General features: G+C 40.1%; 1 protein-coding gene across 1 annotated transcript in view; it reads left to right on the top strand.

Annotated features, from left to right (window-relative positions):
- Nucleotides 1-19,766, top strand: part of TAF3 (TATA-box binding protein associated factor 3) — a 112,955-nt gene that overhangs the window by 81,252 nt on the left and 11,937 nt on the right. The window contains exons 3-4 of the mRNA XM_021530948.2: nt 4,730-6,549; nt 11,488-11,570. Coding sequence (XP_021386623.1) covers nt 4,730-6,549; nt 11,488-11,570 — 1,903 coding nt within the window. The remainder of the gene's footprint in view (nt 1-4,729; nt 6,550-11,487; nt 11,571-19,766) is intronic.

The following is a 19,766-nucleotide window of genomic DNA, read 5'->3' as shown; positions in this document are numbered from 1 at the left end:
ATTTTAATTTTATAGACATGTTTATATATGGTAGGTTTTCTTGCTTGAAGAATCCCCATACATAGATGCATTTTTACTCAAATCAGATGAGTTTTGCATCTGTTTTTCTTGCCTTCAGTTTTATCTGACCCGTTGTGCTACATCCTCTGACAAGGCAGCCAGGTGAGCAAGATAATGTGGTACATGTGATTGCATTTCTTTTTCTGCAGAATTTCTGTTCCCTTGTACCCTTGTGTCAGTTTTAGGGACAAATAGTCCCTCAGTTTTCATAAACATGGAAATTCATTACTGAAGTGTTGAGTATTGCTGTCCTGAAACTGAGCTGTGGCTAAATTAAGAAGGTATATATTAAATAACCCTTTGGTCTGGGTTCCCTGCTGTGCTACAGGAACATGATGTACCAAGAAATAGAGTTTGAGCTTATTTAGTGTTTTTTCCTTAAAAAAGGTACAGGAGTTTCAGTTTCTTGCATGAACCATTCAGCTTAAAAAATTTTCCAGCATTTGAAGTGGTGACAGATCCCCATGGTTTGTATTTGGGATTCTGATGCTTTCTGTCCAGATGCTGCATATTTATCAAGTTCAGTTTTTACAGCACTTCTGTGAGATGGAATTATGATCATTTGTCAGATGGGAAGGCAGCAGGATGTGGAGTGACCTGCCCCAAATCACCCTGCAGACCCATGTCAAGAGGGGAGTGATTTCCTTTTCCCCCTAACTTTGAAATCATCCTTTCATAAAAGTCAATTTGCCTTCTGACACAGACACAGGTGATTTTGTTACCCATTTAATCATTTAGGTTGGAAAAGCCCTCTGAGATCAAGTCCATTTACCCAACACTGCTAAATCCGTGTCCCCAAGTGACACATCCACTTTTTTTTTTAACAATTCCAGGGACGGTGATTCCACCACTTCCCTGGCTCAGCCTAATATTCTCAAGTAAGAAACACTGCCTTTCTAACAAGATTTCTCATAGGCAGCATGCTGACAGCTCACAGCTTGTTTTATTTCAGTGATGGACAAATTCAGTGCTGCAGTGGCAGAACTCATCCCTCCTGTAACCCAGGCTCTGCACAGGGGGCCTGCTGACATAATAAACAATTGCTCTCTATAGCTTTAGTAATGTGAGCATTAATATTGATCCAGCACTGACTTCTCTAACGACCAAAAAAAAATGTATCTGTTATCTTGAGAAACCTCCCAAACAGCTCCAGTCTCCTTTCATTACAGGGGAGAGTTATGAGGGCAGATGGTTGAGGTGATATCCATTTGACCTATAGATGCTAACTCAGGCTGGATCATTAATAAGGTGGCTGGAGATGGGGAGAAATGGCAGTAAAGAGAGTTAAAAAGCAATCTTGTGCACAAAGGATGGCATGTCCAGAAGTGCCGGGTGGCAAATGAGATGGACAAAGGTGAGGAAGTGGCCACGTGGTTGTAAATGCTCATCACCAAGTCAGGCAGCAAACACATAAAAGCTGATGTTTTCCCATATTTAGTTCCTGATCTGGTGTGAATCCTTTGGGAGGAAAAATAGCTGTAGGTCTTGAACTCAAGATAGAAATTTCTCTAATTAACTAACCCACCCCACCACCAAAAAAAAAAAAAAAAAAAAAAGCTTCATTGTTTTCTGCCACAGCTGTGGTGGCTCAGGTTTGAAAGCGCTGCCTGGCTGAAAACCAGTCCTTGCTGAGGATCAGACTGTGGCCTTGTTCCAAGTGAAATTTGGATTTCATTTGACCACGATAGGATTCCAGATTGTCATCTGAGCATGTCTGAAAAGTGGTGAATGTGTGTCAGTAGTTAAGTGCTCATGAACTTCCTTAGTCCCTGGATTGTTCAGGACTGACCCAGGCAATTTTTTCCAGATGTTTTGGGGAATCCAAGTCCATATAAAAGGGATGGTAATGCTTCTGCTTCCTTACTAAGTTGTCTTTGTGGCTTGCAGGAATGTGCATGAAAGCTGGAGCCAAGACACCCCGATTTCTTGTCTCACCTCTACAAACTGCACTTTAACCTTTCTGCCCTTCCCTGGCACCTCCACACAAGATCACAGAAACTTCATGGACCCGCTGCAAACTTTACTTGGCCTTATTAAAAAAAAAATAAGCATTGCTTTTTTTTATTGTACAGAACTCCAGTCCCTGTTCTCCAAAGCTCCTCTGAAATTGTTTTTTTGCCTTTGATCCAGCAGCTGCTGGTATTCTGCAATCCTGAGTAGGTAAAACATGAGAAGCACCTTGGGATGGGAAGGAGTTATAAAAATATGAAATATTGCCGTGCCCTTCTGTGAGATACAGTGTAAGAGGGGAGCTGCTTAAATGGACACTGGGCAGAAATCCTTAGCAAGTACATGTTCTGATTTTTCTAGTAAATGTAAATTTTTTACTGTTGCAGTAGTTTGTTTTCTATTTTTATCTCCATGTTTATTGTATTAAAGTGGTTAATATTCCTATCTCTTTTATAATATTCCTATTCTATTCTAAAGTCTATATCATCAAACCGTGTCTTTCCTAATATTTTAATTTGGCTAAACTTTTCATCTTGTGGCTGAGGCAGAAGATTTCTTTAAATCTCAATTTTAAAGTATGATGTTTGTTTTAAATTTTATCTCCTACTTTTAAATGAAAACAAACTCTTAGTGCTGAAGTAGGTGGAATGGAGTTGGGAGGGAATTGCTCAGTAGCAACCAGTGCTGTGTGACGTCTGATGAACGCTGATTCTTCATCCCCAAAACCTTCTGAGTGGGTGAAGGCAGCTGATTTTTGCAGCAGCTTAAACAGAGATTGAAATTACTTCCATGATGGGGAAGCAGATTTTTTTCCCCCATAGCAGGTGCAGTTTCAGTCCACAGTGATTTCTCAGTTATACTCTAACTTTGCAGTTTAAAAAATTTAATGTCAGTGCCCAGCCAGGCAAAACCTAACTCCCTAACATTTCTGTTTTTCACGGAAGGCTAAGACTTTATCCTCAGGCAAAGTCTCCTCTCTGGGCTGGCTGCTGTAAATCCTCTGGGCCCTGGCAAAAGCCAGACTTGCTAGCTCATTTTACTTAATTTGTGATGCTGGCAAGATTTGTGCTGCAGCCCAGGGCTCTTGACTCAACTCTCCTAAATCAGAGCATTGACACATTACAGCAGAGAAACACCAGCGCAGAAAACCTGAAAATAAACTCCTTAAAAAGAGATGTTTCAGAAAGATGCTGTCTTACTGAATTTTAAATAGCATTTAGTGGAAAGTTTCAAGTTTCTTGGTGCTTTCTTCATTAAAGCCACTTGCTCATTAGGAAGTTGGGTTTTAGCCACTGTCCTCATAAATGTTTTTTACTACATATTTCATATGAGAATCTCAGGGCACTGGACAGCTTTCCTTAGAAACCCTGTTAGACAAAATGCCATGAGTTTTTGCAGGAGGGTAAACAGAATCTTGGGGTAAAGTGAAATGAGATTGTCTGTATAGGAATGTTAACCAGCAGAGGTGTAATGATGTAATTACTCCAAATACAAATGTGTCAGGTTAATGCCTGTGTAGACATTCTTATTAAGGACTAAGAATCCTTTTTCCTGCTTGGATAATTCCATTTTGAAAGTGAGGAAGTGTATCAAAAAGGATAAAGTGCTTGGCCGTGGTTGTGGAGATCAGAGGTTCTCTTTTTACATCTACTATGGATTTGTTGGGAGATCTCAAGTGGATTTTCTCCTTGCTCTGCACCATAATGTCATATGTGGGTCTGAAGATGGTGTAGGGAAAAAAAATAATTGATATTAAACAAAAAAACCAGAACAATCACACAGGTGATATGCACATTGGTTTGGAATAGTTGATGTCTGATGTCTACACTGTGTAGATTTCAGGTTTATCTTGTTTTCAAAAGCTGTTTTTTGATCTCAAAGCCCAAGTGCCCACTTACTCTGAAGTGTGCTAGGTGAATTCCTCCTTCATTTTGGTTTCACTGCTGCAGGAAGTTGGCATATGCACTCCAGGATTGTCCCACGATGCAAACAAAACAACAGTAAGGGAGATAATGGGAAAATGCATTTCAAAGGCATGTTCCTGAACTGAACCAACACACACACACACACACACACACACACACACACACACACGATGCTGGGGCGTTCCCATAAAGTCATAACAGATAATGTCCACCTGCAGCAGCTCTTAAGATGGTATCAGAGACAGAACCTGGCAGGTTGATAGGACTTAAGTCCTCTGCTTTAACCTTCAGACTGTGCTGCTTCAGGAAGAATAAACTAGGTTTAGGAAGATGTTTTCCTAGTAGTTAATCTGCAGTCAAACTCGTGTGATATATAAGCAAGAAAGACAGTTCTGGTTAATTTTACTTTGGCACTTTGCTTTGACGCTGTATTACAGCAAAAAATACTTCAACCTCTTTCCCTTAATTTAAAAATGAATGAAGGAGTTATTAGGCTGGTTTTGGGTAGAACTGACACTTTGGGCCTGCTCTGCAAGCTCTGCCATTGATAAGCTCTACCCTCCTCTGCTTTGCTCATAGGTTCAGAGCAGTGAGCCCTGCAGTGAGGGCACCTGCCAGTTCCAGTGGTGGCTGATGTGACACAGGAGCTGCCACATGTTCCTCCAAGGAGCTCTTAGGTGGCCAGTTGTCTCTTCTGGGCTGAGCTGCACATGAATATTTGCTCTGGTGCTTGTTTGTTTCTGTAAAACACATTTCAGTTATCCTAATGCTTTTCTAAATATTCTCTATTGCAGAAGAGGAAGAGGAGCAGGTTCCTACCGATGGAGGTACATCTGCAGAGGCCATGCAGGTCCCACTGGAAGAAGAAGGAGATATGGAAGAGGATGAGGCAATTAATGATGAGAACTACTTGAGCAAGAGACCATTAGAAAGTCCTGAAGCTGAGGAGTTCCCACCTGTGAAAAGGCCAAAACTGTCTGTCTCCAAAGGCGACACCTTGGATGGAACTGTAGAAACACGTGAGCCTCTTAGCTCAATAAATACACAAAAAGTACCACCAATGCTTTCTCCAGTTCATGTTCAGGACAGTACAGACTTAGCCCCCCCTTCGCCAGAGCCACCGATGTTGGCTCCCATTGCAAAACCCCAAGTGCCGACCCCCAAAACTTTAGAGGCAAAACCATTCGTACCCAAAACAAAGTCAAAAACAACAAGTTCTCCAGGACAAAAGACAAAATCACCGAAAACTACACCTTCACCAGTGGTAGCTGGGAGTCCCATTCGTTCACCAAAAACTGGATCCAAAGAAAAAAAGTCACCAGGACGCGCCAAGAGCCCAAAAAGTCCCAAAAGTCCAAAGGTTCCTGCTCATGTTCCGCAACCACCTGTGAAGCCTGAAACACCGAGTAGAACCCCTCTGGCTGCATTGAGTGAGAAGATAGGAAAGGAAAATATCCAAGTGAAACAGGGACAGACACCACCTGAGCCTGCCCCCAAGCCAGTTATGGACAATCAGGTGAAGAAAGTCCCAGTCATGGACAAGACCATTGATGATTCAATCGATGCTGTGATTGCTCGTGCGTGTGCAGAGCGAGAGCCGGATCCCTTCGAGTTTTCCTCTGGGTCTGAATCAGAAGGGGAAATTTTTACCAGTCCTAAAAGACTTTCTATTCCAGAGTCTACAACTCCTAAACCTTCTGTTCCTGCCAGTAATGCAAATAAGACGGGAGCAACTCCAATACCTGCCTCAGGTGGGACTTCAAGTTCAGACATTTCATGGACAATGGATGACTCAATTGATGAGGTCATTCGGAAGGCAAACATGGGGACACCTTCTAATCCACCTACCAACTTCACTTATTTCTCCTCTCCTTCTGCTTCACCTCCAACTCCAGAGCCTCTTCTCAAAGTCTATGAGGAGAAAACTAAGTTGGCTTCATCGACAGAAGTGAAAAAGAAATTGAAAAAAGAGCTGAAAACTAAAATGAAGAAGAAAGAAAAGCAAAAAGAAAAAGATAAAGAGAAGAACAAGGAGAAAAATAAGGACAAGGAAAAGAACAAGGAGAAAGATAAAGACAAGGAAGGAAACAAGGAAGCAAAGTTTCAGTGGAAGGAACTACTTAAAGAGGATGATCCTGATCCATATAAATTCAAACTAAAGGACTTTGAAGATGCTGACACAAAAGTAAAGTTGAAAGATGGCAATACCAAAAAAGAGAGAGAAAAACATAAAGATAAAAAGAAAGAGAAGGAGAAAGGCAAAAAGGACAAGGATAAAAAAGACAAAGAGAAACTCAAAGATAAGAGTAAGGAAGATAAGATAAAGGTGCCATCAGCACCTCTTGTGTTACCTCCCAAAGAAATGTCTATGCCCTTGTTCAGCACACCATCTGCCATGAGGCTTCCCAGTATGTTACCTTCCTTGTCTCCCATGTTACCTGAAAAACTATTTGAGGACAAAGAGAAACCAAAAGAGAAGAAGAAGGACAAAAAAGAGAAGAAGAAAAAGAAAGAAAGGGAGAAGGACAAAGAAAAGGAAAAGAAGGAGAAGGAAAAGGAGAGGAAAGAAAGAGAAAAGAAAGAGAAAGAAAAGGAGAAACACAAACATGAAAAGGTAAGCTGGTTGGATGAGTTGAGATGGCACACTTGCTTGAAGAATCCACATGGATTCCTGTGTTTGCTGCTGAGCATTGTCTAAGAGCTTTGAGGAGAAGTGTGGGTACAGGTTTGGTGTTTCTTAATAATAACACCTCCAAGGAAGGTGTCCAACAAGAGCTTCAGAGATTGTCCCACATCTTTGGAAAGCAAAACAGTGGAATTCTAGTTCTGTGAATTTGAAATGTGAGATCATCCTGGCTTTTGTCAATCTTCTTTTCACTTGAAAAAGCTGAGGCTCAGATGCAACAACAACACACACAGCAAAGGGATACAGTGTTGTGATGCAGAAAGTTTGTTCTGTAGGTTTTTACGAGAAGGACAGCAGCCCTATACCCTTCATATAAACTTTAAATTTTGTTTCTAAAAGTCTGCTGTTTCAAAGTTTGTAGAAGCCTGGAAATTCCCAGGTGGACAGAAATGAGAAGGAGACTGCCTTCAAAGAAATGTTATCTTGCATGCTCAGAAGAGTTGCTGAGTCTTCTCTTAGCAAATCTGCCCCCTTGTTGCTCCAATTTGTTTGAAGTAAGAAAATTACTATCAAATTATGGTCTCAGTGTTCAAATGTCACCTTTCGTTTCAAGTCTTATGCTTGAGAGACAGAAGGGGAGAGCTAATTTTCAAGGGGTTTGAGCTCCTTCCATTCCTGTAACTCTTACTGATTTACATCAGCCAAAGATAATTTCTTCTTTCCAATATCACCTAATCTTGAGAATATATTTAATATTTAAGAAATGAAACCAGCATATTTGCATGTTATCAGATTTGAAATCCCATTAGAAGCAGCTCCCCTAATTCAGGATTTGCTCTAATTTTTTTGTCACCTCACCTTATAATACGCATTAAATTGTTCATATTGAAAAGAAAGAAGAAAAGAAAGAAGATTGTCTTCCTGTGTGATAACCTTGGATTCAAGAGTTCCTAAATCTCTATCCTTAGTCTTAGGAAGCACTGTGTGAGTTCCAGTTTTAGCAAGATGCTCTTTACATCCTGCTTTCAGTGTAATACTCAGTTTGTATGAGCTCAGATTTGGGACATTCCTCACTCTCCTTTTGTTGCTACTCTTATGTTACCTGCTGGACTTGCAACAAAGTGCTGATTTCAAAACTTGATATGTTTTTTTAAGTTTACAAATGGTTTTTCCATGCAGAATCTGTGTGATGTGGAGAACTAACATTTGTCTGCTGTGGATGAGTGGGTGATCAACAAGGTGGTGGCCCAGTTGTCCATGATAATTTCATGTCTGGTTTTAGACACAGATTCTGCATTTGAGACAGATTCCCTATTTTATCTGTCTGCCCCTTGTGCCTGAGTAGTTTTGGCAGTATTTTGTTGAGAATTTCTGCTGAGATTTCTTTTTTAAGTTAAGTATGGGTGTATGTAAAATAGAGGCAATGAGTTGCTTGTTTTCCATATTTTCAGTTTTACATTTCTTCTGCAGTTGTCTGTGTCGTTTGCTTTTAGAGGGATAAACAGACACATAAACAAATACAAACTGGTAAAACTTCAGTATAGACTCACCATATATATATATGTATATATTAGGAAGAGGAGTTCAACACTAATAAAAACTTGGACAAATTAAACTGACAAAACTGCCCATTACCTTGGCAAAAAGTCCCTGTCAAAAGATAAACTTTAAAGCTAGAATGCATGAAAGAGTCCCCAGATAGAATTAAAATTTAAACTGATTCTTGAGAGATAAGCTTTTTTTAAATCCACCTCTTTGCTGCAAGTCAGGATTTTAAAAATAAATTTCCCCTTTAAATCTCTTGAGCGATTTTCATTTTTTGCAAGGCCGCACTGCTGGTGTCCTGGAAAAATGGAGAGTTAGAGCTTTATCAGTTGGTGCCCTGAGGTATGTGGCAAAGAAGCTAAATCCTTGAAGATTAGCAAAAAAAATGCAGCACATGGCAATAAGGGGCTTATATGACTACTAGTATTAGTTCAGGTGAAAGAAGTATTGCTTATACATAAAACTGGACAAATCCACTGACAATGTATTTTTAGTTAGCTACAAAGGAGTCTTATATTGCTGGACTTTACCTCTTTGGTGATTTGGGAAGCTTAGTAATCCACTGTAAATGCTCTTCTGCTGGCCCCAATTCCCAGTATTACTCCAGAATGCTGCTCTTTCGTTTTAACCCCTAAAAGTACATGTTTCCTTAATTTAGCTTTTAGATCACACAATGACTTATTTAGCCAGCAGTTGTGCTGCAAGAGCAAATGATCAAGTTACAGCCTGGACATTTAATCTGGCACAGCGCGTCCGCCTCGGAGGTGTGAGCACAACCTGGGAGATGAGTTTGTGGGCTCGCTGCAGTTTCAGCTCCTGATGGCCAGGAGAAAATATCACAGTCCCATTTCTAAAGTTGCTGTATTAAACAAAAACTGACTCAGCTGTAATATGCCCATTTTTGAGCCTTGTTGTAATTATTACCTTTGTGCGCATCCCATCCTGCTGGGTGATTGAGGCTTTTTATCAAGTTTTTCCTGGAATTTTGCCCCAGGCTGCTGAGAGATACAGAGCACAAACTGAACACTGCATAAATGGCAGAAAACAGAAGCTGAAGGCTTTGTGCTTGGTGGTGGCACCAAGGAGGAGAAGCTTTGTCTCACGGCTTGCCTGCAGCTCCATGTCCTGCAGTGGTGTTGGGTGCTGCCCACGGAGCCAGAAAAGGAGATCTGGGGCACTGCCTTGCGAGCTCCACCAAATGAAAAGCAAACACCTGGAGAAGTTACACCCCATTTGTACTCCAGAGATTACCAGGCATGCTGTAGGAGTGACTGAGCAGCTCAGGGAGCAGCTGCTGACCCAGTTTCAGCTAACCTTAATAAGCTGAGCTGGAAACTAAAGTAGTTGAGGAACTGCTTCATGAGAAATGGAGCCATCCTTACATCAGGGCAGGGCTTGCCAGAGCTGCCCCAAAGTAAGCTGCCCTTGCTCCTGTATCAAAATCCTGTCATCAGTGTAGAGGAAGACCCAGCTCTGCAGGATGTAACTGTGTATGCTCCTTAGTTTTCTCCCTGGTCTAATGATGTAAACCCTTCACACAAACCCATATTGTAGAAAGATGCTTCCTGTCCTCTTGTATCAAAGGATAAAATTTAGCATTTGGGTGGAGCCCTGTTTTCCTCTCCTAGCAGACTGATGTTGGTATCTGAGCATAAAGAAGTGGTTTATGTGCTTTTCTTCTGCCCCGTAAGCCCACACCACCATTGTTTAGAATGGACCAAGAACCTTTATAAATGGTGTGGGCATCTCTCTGTGCTGTGTGCTGGAAGCTGCAGCAGCAGTACCTGTCCTGAGACGTTTTGTATTCAAAGGAGGCACTAAAGAACGAGGAGAAACCTGCAGGAAAAGAGGCAAGATAGGCTGTGCAAAGCCATGGTCCTGAGCCATAGTACCAGGGTTCAGTTTCAGTCTCTAAGCAGTAGGTGATGTTGCAGGTTAAGATGCTGGGAAAACAGAGAAGACTCACCTGTGGAAGATGACAGTGAAATTGTTGCAGGCATTAAAAGCTTCAGAGGAAAAAAGCTCTTGCAACACTCCAGAGGAGTGATGTAACAAAAAATAGTTCTACATAAACAAAGAGTGCAGAGAAGCCTGTGAAATCAGCTAATCCATATCCGTATCTTTGCTGTATGGCAAAGCACAGTTCACTGTGTCAGAGCAGCAGCACCACTCAGGGTGCTCTCTTTCTCTCTCTGGCCTAGACATCTCCTGAAGAGCAGCTTCAATTCTCTTGCCAAAATGCGTGGCACAAGATTTGTTATTACCTTTCTCAAAATAAGTCCCATTGAGCCCTCCCACTCTGGCCTGCTCTCTCCCACACTACATTCTGTGCTTTGCATTGATTTCTTGCCCTCCCTTTTTCTGTGACAGCTTTATGGAATTGGAGATTTGATCAGATTTCCATTTAATGTATGCATATTAGTTTTGTCTATTAAGTTCCTGGAGCAGATTAAGCCAAGTGGTTGTTTTATTAAATATGGTGACACACATACTCAAAATTAGATCAGTCTCCATCTCTCTTTTCATATGTATCTCTCTATATATATAATGTATATATACTTGTCATATATGGTTATAAGTTGAGTAATGAATGCCTGGAGAATCATTAGTGTCAGCTGTAGCATCTGTGGTCGTTCTGTACAGGTTTTGCAAACCAGTAACTCAATGGAAGTTGGTAATTTTGGCATATACTGGTTCCATAAGTTCAAGGACATATTCAAGTAGTCTAAACTAGTCCAAACTCCACCAGATACCAAGATTGGAATCCCAGGCCACTTGAGAAATAGTCATTAAAAACCTCAGCCTAATTGCAGTAAAATGCAATGGCTGTTATGCCTGTGTGGATAAGAACTTTCATAAAGTATTCAGTGTTGGTGAATTCAGCTTGGAGTTTATTTGCTTCCTTTGTCTCTCCCTTTGATTCAAGAGAGTCATGGTGCATTTATTTGATGAACCTAGGAAATAATTGAATTTAAATCTCAGAAAAACATGCAAACACCAATGGGTGCCTGACAAGTTTGAATACTAAGATCAAAGCATTTCATGTCATTGTTTAGAAACAAACTGGGAAGTTTCATGTCTAGAAAAGTACTTAATCAGGAAGATTTGCTAACAAATTGTATCAGGAGGTGCGAATGCAGCAAAATTTCAAGTTGATTTTTTAGCTTAGAGTTTTTATTTTTGAATTGCTCAGCTGCTACCTGCAGACTGAGACCCATCCACGCCATGGGACGAAGTGTGAGAGAACAGTGATTGGTCTGTCGTAGTTTTGTCTCATTAAGTTGATATACTCTGGTTAACTCCATCAATGCTTTCATGTAATTAATATATTCTGGGAGTCTGCTTGCAGTCTTTGATTGATGATTGTGTTCCCCTGTACAGATAAAGGTGGAACCAGTTGTTCCAGCTCCATCACCGGTTATTCCTCGGCTGACTTTAAGAGTGGGCGCAGGCCAAGACAAGATGTAAGTACAAATAAATCCATCTGTGAGGTGTATGCTCACCACAGTCCATCCTCTGGCACTTGTGGGAGCTCTTCTTTTCAGTGGGAAAAGCTTAAAAATTAGTGGCAAATTACATTTATGCAGCAAAGTGTATTCTCCAAGTGAGAGCCATCACCTTCCATCCATCCTCCTGTGTGTCCCATTCCATGTCTTTCTAAGGCATGGATTCCAGGACTCCATCTAGGCTGGTATGATGCCTCCAGTGACATTTAGTGAGGTTTCTGTAATGGTTGCTTATCCTGAGTGTAACCTACAGCTAAGTTTCACAACACTCCCCAGCTAACAGTTGTTTTATGCTTTAAAACATAACAGTTGGAATTCCTTTATACACATCTGTTTTATTATAACTGTTGATGATTATTCATGAGCGTACCTAACGCATTTCAAGTGCTGCTTCATTAGCTCCCTAATTATTGGGTGCTGTTGTACAAATAATAGTTACTTTGTACTGGATGAGCATAAATAGGGTGATCCCTATCCTGAGATCATCCAGCATAAACAGGAGGCTGGAGAGGCTGGGGAAACCATGTGTCACCAGGCTTCTTAAGCTGGTCCTGTGTTGTATGTGAAGGGTTTATTTTAATCAGGTTTTTCGTGTTGATTTCATGGCACAAAGCACACTTTCATGTCCAGTGGTAAAAATGAGCACCACACAGATCTTTCATTTCCATTCCTCACATTAAGTAGTGCTAATGCAGTTGTTTCTCCTATAGAGCCATTATGATCTAAACCCCCTAATCACTAATTTTTCTGCTCTTGAAGTTAAATGAGATTTTGATGATTATTTTTTTTTCTCTGCTGTCCTACTTCTCCCCAGTAGGTAAACCTGGCTTTTACTGGTTTGAAGCTGCTAAGGGACTTCATTCCTTGGTTTCTAAGGGACACCCACACCCCAATTATTAACCATTTTTGCTTTCTTCCTTTCACAGTATTTGAGTGTGATCTAAAATTTCTATGCCTCAGGTTGCTGTACAAAGTTCCAGCTCTCTCAGAATACTTGTCTGTCCTGCTGAGAATGATTTGAATGTGCATGGCTGGACATGCTGTCCCTTGAAAGCCCACAGATCCATTTTCCTCCTTGAGGAGACATGGATACTTTGAAATTCTGCTTTTTAAAGGACTGTAGAGTGTTTATATGGAGGAAATTAAGTCATATTTTCAACTTCTGAATTAAAGTTCTAAAGCCATATTTAAGCACCAGTTATCTTCCAACCTTACCTCACCTCAGTGTTTCTCATACCCACAAACATTTTGAGAGGTGATTTCTGTTTTGAGAGGCTCCATCTGTTTGCTACAAATCATGTGGGTACATCATTGTCATCCCTGCCAGCCCTTAGTGGGTCTGATATCTTGTTTCATGGGCTTTTGGGAAACTCACTTTTCTTCCAGATTAATTTTTGCATCTTTACTGGCACCTTGGCCCCCATCTGAGGATATCATAACAGGCAGAAAGAAATGCTTTTTAATGTGTTACAGTAAGGGAAAGTTAAAGTTATGTTTCCTCTGTGTTGGTAATGAGGTTCTAAATATGTGGCAATTATCATATAAAAATGTTGTTTTTCAATTAGCCTGTCTCTGGAGTTAACTGGCATGGGATTGTTTGAGGATATCATGACTCTCCATGGAAAGGTGCAAGGAAAATTTTTAGGGATTCCTAGAATTTGATATGAGTAGAAATTAGATGGAGAAACTGGTTATTTAAATTTCTCTGTTAGAGAGAAGAGCTGTTTGGAGGCTTTTGGAAGTATTCAAGTACCTGTTCAATTGGAAGTTAATTTATTTGGGGGAGCTTCATATAGAAGCTGTGGCTGCCCCATCCCTTCACAGATTGGAAAGGGCTTGGAGCAACCTGGGATAGTGGGAGGTGTCCCTGCCCATGGCAGGGGTTGGAACTGGATGATCTTTAAGATCCCTTCCAACCCAAATCATTCTGTGATTTTATAATTTTACTTCTTGACTCCTCTGCTTGGACCAGTGTACAAAGGAGTGACAGCAACAGCAGAAAAGTCTTTTCTCTTGTGTTTGTGAATAAAAGTACATATTTTATCCCAGATTCAAAGTAATACTTGCATTCAGGCTTGTCTGGAGTGCAGATATTCCTACAACATGCATCAGCTCAAAAGAAGTGGCTATTAACAACAATGGGTTAATAGACATGAAAATGTATTATTGCTGAAGGATGGACAAACCAATATTGGAAAAACTGCCCTACTTAAGAGTTTTTTTGCAAGTATTTTAACTGCACAGTAAAACAAGAAGAAAGTAGATGATTATCAAAGCATTTCCATCTTAGTTGTAAACAATTACAGCAATACTTGCATGGATGCCACATTAGAAGAAATTTACTGGATTCCATTCTAATGCAATTAGAGCTAATTTTGTTCTTTAAATGAATAAAAGGTCAGCTAGTAAATCTAGTTTATCTCAAGTCCAGGCTTCAATAAATTGTTTTATTTAATTTGTTGTAAAAGATCTTATCCTTAATGGGCCTTGCTCTTATTGGTTTGCTTGGGTTCTAAAATATTTATGACCACTTTTTTAGATATGATTTGAATGATATGTTGGAAGGGTTTTTCACTTTTTTTTTTTTTCCATTCCAGTGTTATCAAGGTAGATTGCTAACTGAGTTAGTATAGGAAGGAACCACTGATGCTATCTTTTTTCAAAACAAAACAAGCAAAACAAAAAACACAGGCTTTTAAATTTTAAATGAACTGCAAATGATGAGTAGGGTTTAATACTTTTATTCAATTACATCATGGCTTCTTTTTGTCTTGTTATTTTTCCTAAGCACTATCATTTTTCATACAAATAAGTTTTTTTAAATCATATCTATTGATAAGGTGTTGACATTCCAGCTACTACTACAGCTGACATAAACTTCAGCAAAAGTACATGCTGTAATGTTTGATACTTCCGATAAATTTATTCTACATTTAAATACAGCTTTTAAGGAAAAACACATGGCTGCTGACACTAATGCCAGACCACAAATGCAGTACTACTCACTGACTGCTGTTTCAGTGTTTCTGTGCCCTGGAAGCAGGATATATGTTTTTTGTGAAATCAGGTCTCCAAATTTACCTTAAATTTCAGACTTCTACTCCAGACCTGTATCATAACTCTGCCATCAGCAGGGAACCTGGAAAGCAGACAGGAAGAAGGGGAAAGACAGGCATTTTAACAATGTTTAACTGGTAAACCTGACCTGCTGCTCTAATGAAATTGCCCCTTCTATATTTTGTAAGTGAGTAGATACGTGACTTTCTCCAAAAAGAAATCACACACATGCTCAAATACGTATGTGTGTGTGCCTATAAAAATGTATCTTAAATAACCTGTGAATTGTAAGATAAAATCCTAAAAGGATGAAGTGATGAAGAAAAATTTGTTACCCAGATATTTAATTGGGCCCACGAAAAATCTTTAATTACTTGGTAGGATATTATCAGTCCAAGGCCAACTTATTTTTGTGTGGAGGCTCATTCAGCTGCACGGTACCCTCATGACAAAAGCATGAGCAGAACCAATTGACATCCTATGTGGAGGATCTCAAAACCAAGGGTTAAGATAGAGAAATTATCCTGTGATCATAGATGTGACCTCTCTTTGTAACATCAGTGATCCAGAAGAATATTTTTGGGACTAGGAGGATAGGCAAACCTAGTTTATTACACCAAGTTTCTTGATTATCCATCTAAGAACGTCTACAACCCCCACAGGAAAGAATTTTTTCCCAATATCCAATCTAACCCTTCCCTCTTTCAGTTCTATTTGTTATTTTAAGTGCCACACAAAGTTGCAGTAAATCAGTTCTTCACTCATACTTTTTGAAATCCCACAGAAATACACAATCTCACCTGTAGCATGCAGAGTGCCACCAAGTGTATGCCCACCAAAAAGAGATGCCTTAATGAGGGATCTTCTATCTACAACTAGCTTAATTTACAAAAGAGTTGAGTTGCAAACTCTCCAGAGATTGAATTTTCTTGGGAAAACTGCAGACACACATACACAATCAGACTTTAAAAGGTCATGGCACCAAGAAAGGATGGAAGAAAAAAGAAGGTTTTAACAAATACATCCATATGCTTCTTATTGACCTGGCTGAAGAAAGAAATTGGGCAAGGACTGTATTGGTGCTCCCCAAAGTTCACTGAGTTGCTGCTGTAACATGAATATATGTTCTTTTAAAACTGTTCAAGCTCTATGTGAGTTATGGGTAAAAAAGCTAGATATCCAAGACTTTGCTGCTATTTTGAGTTAACTAGAATCCTGCCCTATGCAGCTTCCAAGAATGCACCCGATGGTTACAGAATCATCCTTAGTGTATATTCAGGAGGTTCAGTTTTTAATAGGGTTGTTCTCATGCAGATAAATCAGAGGGTGTGAAGAAACTTTTGAACTTTGGGTGCTATTTAGTGGTGCACTAGTCAGACTTTGATAATTTACATTATTGTCTTCATGTGTTTGCCCACAAAAGCTGAATGATGGAGTTCATTAAACTCCCTGTACAGGCATATCCAAATTGTTTGCCTCCAGCCTTGGCTCCCTACGTGTGGCTGGGGAGGGAAGGATTGGCTTTTTATTGACTTGTCAAGCCTTAGGTTTGCATTACCAGCCAAGTAGCTCATGACCCATTCCATTTATTGCACTGTTTTGTGGTGGGGAAACAGGTAAAGGAATCCTGCTGGAAGCCCCTCCTTTCTGCACGTTTTGATGAATAAGGGCAGTGTTTGGAGCAGTTAAGGCACCGTGACCAAAGCCTTGGGCAGACGGAGTGGCAGCAGCATGGGGCCATTGTGGGACACAGCTGTGGGCGGTGTTGGTTACCCTGCGAGACGTTGCTTATTCAAGGGAAAGCTCCAGAGGAGAATTCATTGAGGAATTAAAGAGGAGGGGGTGGAAAAAAAAAGTGATACTTGAGGGAGAAAAATGGAGAAGGGCTAACCACCATTTGGGAAAATTAAACAATAGGGCACAAGCAGTAAAAGTCTGTGTTTATTGCTGTGCTAATGGGCATCCCAATTATTTTAGCAGGGAGAGGCCGTGTTAACTGTGCGTTGACAGAACTGCTGCTCTGGGTGTCAATCCAACTTGTGCTGTAAAAGAGCATGTAATGGTGAAATCATTTTTGATATGATCAATAGACCACCTAAGTGAGGAGGCAGAGTAATGAAAAATGATCTTGCTCCTCTCCAAGGTGTGCTGAAGGAATTCCAGTGATCTTTACAGCTTTCATCAATCTTTGTGAGTGTATTTACTGACATACCCACATTTCTCTGTTCTGTGGTCTTTTAAATTATAAGAGCTGGAGGACTGATTTTTGGTGCCTTTTGAAATGCTGAATGTATTTTAATGAAGATACTGTCTCAGCTATGATTCATATCCCTTTCCCAATTGTTCTTTTTTAGTGTAACATATTGGCCCAAATCCTGCTGTCAAATCCCCATGTGTGGTCCTGTATCCATCCAAAATGCTCTTTCACTTTGGTGGAGGTTCCCCAGCCTCTCCCTTGCTGCAGGATTGCAGCTTTTACATAAAAAAAAAAGTGAAGAACACACATCCCTTTTACCAAACCAAGTAAATTATCATTTTTGTTTATATTTCTAGAGGTGATTTAGCACAGCTTTTTCTTCCTTTAGCATGAATTACATTTACAACTTCAGATGTCGTCCTTAGTTTTTTTTCTTCCTTCTATTTTATTTAATTACTGAAGCCACCCCAACTAATTATTCATCCTGTTTATGGTAGGCAGCAGTCTGTGGCAAATTATTTTCATTTTGCTGTTGGCCACATTGGTGATGACTCCAGAAGTGAATCCATAAAAAGGCTTGAGTCATTAGAAAACAAAACAACTTAGTGTGAGATTCTTTGATTTTGCTGCTTATTGCTCAAGAGTAAAAAAAAAAAAAAAAAAAAAAGCTTGTATACTGTATACCACAATTTAAAAAAATACTTTTGGCAGGTTTAGACACATGAGGGAATTGCTTGTGTAAATGTCCATGAGCAGCTGCCCTTATGAAGCACAACAGAAACTGATCAAATATATGTCAAAGATTAGAAAGGCAGATGGGTATTTGTTTCAAAAATAAACTTTCCATAGAGGATGACTCCAAGAGAAAAGTACTGATTTGTTCTTGTCTTTGACAGAGGTGCTTCTTTTTCCTCGCTCTTTTACTGAGGTATTTAAACGAAAGTGAGGAAACTCCATAGACCTAAGGATTTGTGGGATGGTTCCTGGGAGCTGGATGTGGACAAAAAGACCATAAATAAATAGCCACAAAAGAACAGATGGTCATACCTGAATTCAGTGAATTGTCCTGTTAGCAGTTGATCTTCAGCTGTACAGAATCTCCCAGTCCAGGACTGTCTTGATTCTTTCAAAAATAAGCTTGGTAACAAGCTGAAAATCACAGCTTTAAATATTTTCTAAACCCATATTGGTACAACTTTCTGGTAGTTAATACAATTCATGTTCTATACCAATTCTCACTAAAAAGGGTGGATATAGGACTGGTTTATAGGCAAGCTCCTAGATCATGCATCCCATAACATTTCCCAAAACAAATGACAATAAAAGGCAGTTTGCTGGGAACACAGAAGAGAAAGTTTGCAAAGAGCTCATTGACATAAACATGTTTTACCAGGTTCTGGTTTTGCTCTTGAGAACTCAGCAGAAGGGGTTGGTGCCAGGTGGTTTTAAGATTGAAGATGTTTGTTATTGATGATAAGGGAAAAAATAAGATGAAAGATACCAAGACGCCACGCTACCAGCTCAGTTTTGTTTTGTCAGACTGGCAATGAACCATCCAGAGGTGTAAGTCAGAACGGTGAGAAAATGGGAGGGAGATTTAGGAGTCATCAACTGAAAGGTGCTTGTGGTTGTTGGGAGAAATATTCTGGGTGTAACAGATACAGAGGGTGAAGGCCAAGGGCAGAACTCTGTTTCACTTAAAGTAATGGGAAAATAAACAGTAGAAAATCTGTAATTCAGTTTCAACAGTGCATGTGGCCATAAAGCAAAGGAGTTAGCTGGAAATGTCAGCTGGGCTGAATGTCCAGTTGTTTGTGGGGCTTTACCATAATGTTAGAATACTAGAATCATAGAATAATTTAGGTTGTAAAAGACATCTTAGATCATCAAGTCCAACCATTAAACCAGCACTGCAAAGTCCATCACTGCACTGTGTACACAAGTGCCACATCTACATGTCTTTTAAATACCTTCAGGGATGGGTGACTCCAACACTGCCATGGGCAGCCTGTTCCAGTGCTTCACAACCCTTTTCATGAAATCATTTTCCCTAATACCCAATCCGAACCTGCTCAGGCTCAACTAGAGGCCATTTCCTCTTGTCCTTTCACTTGTTACTTGGCAAAAAAGACAACCCCCAGGTTGTACCTCCTGGTGGGGAGTTTTAGTAAGTGATAAAGTCCTCCCTGAGCCTCCTTCTCTCCCCTCCAGCTCCCTCAGCTGCTTCTTCTGTTCCAGACCCTTCCCCAGCTCTGTTGAAATGGAGAATGAGCTGCTGATCTCCCCATGCACCACTGAAGGTCAACATGCTTTACCTGGGAGAGGCAGGCACCCAAAAAAGTGGATGTTATCTTGGAATTAGTGCTCAAAGTTCATTTTCCTTGATAGAGAAGAATACCACATGGCAGGTGATGTTACAGTGCTGAGGTCTTTTCACTTGCAAAATTGCTTGGGGCTTCATTGGAGGTTTGGTGCATTCTGGCACTCCACAAACTCACAAGTTGTTTGCAGTGTGTTCTTGTGGAGCTTCTGTTTGCCAATATGACTTGTTTGCACAAAATAAAATATTCAGCAGGGCATGAAACAGCAAATAAATTTCCCTTTCTAAAAGTAATATGGGAATTAGCCTACATTACAGAGCTTAAATCACACTGATTCTCCTCCAGGGCTGGAATAAAATTTTCAGAATCACCTCTTATCTTTGAAGAATCTAAACCATATGGAAATTTCCTGATTTCCTTAGGTGTTTTTGACACTCTTACCCAGAGGTCTTAGAGTGTTTAAGTTTTTTTCTGTGTTCAGGTGCAACAGTCTCAGTTCCAGGTGTGAGATTTTTCAGAAACAAAATAGTTACATTGCTTTCTAGCATCAAGAAATTTATATCAATAAGGGAATATCAA

This window comes from Lonchura striata, chromosome 5 (assembly GCF_046129695.1).
Source record: "Lonchura striata isolate bLonStr1 chromosome 5, bLonStr1.mat, whole genome shotgun sequence".
Taxonomy (NCBI): domain Eukaryota; kingdom Metazoa; phylum Chordata; class Aves; order Passeriformes; family Estrildidae; genus Lonchura; species Lonchura striata.
This window is presented reverse-complemented; position numbering and strand designations above follow the sequence as displayed.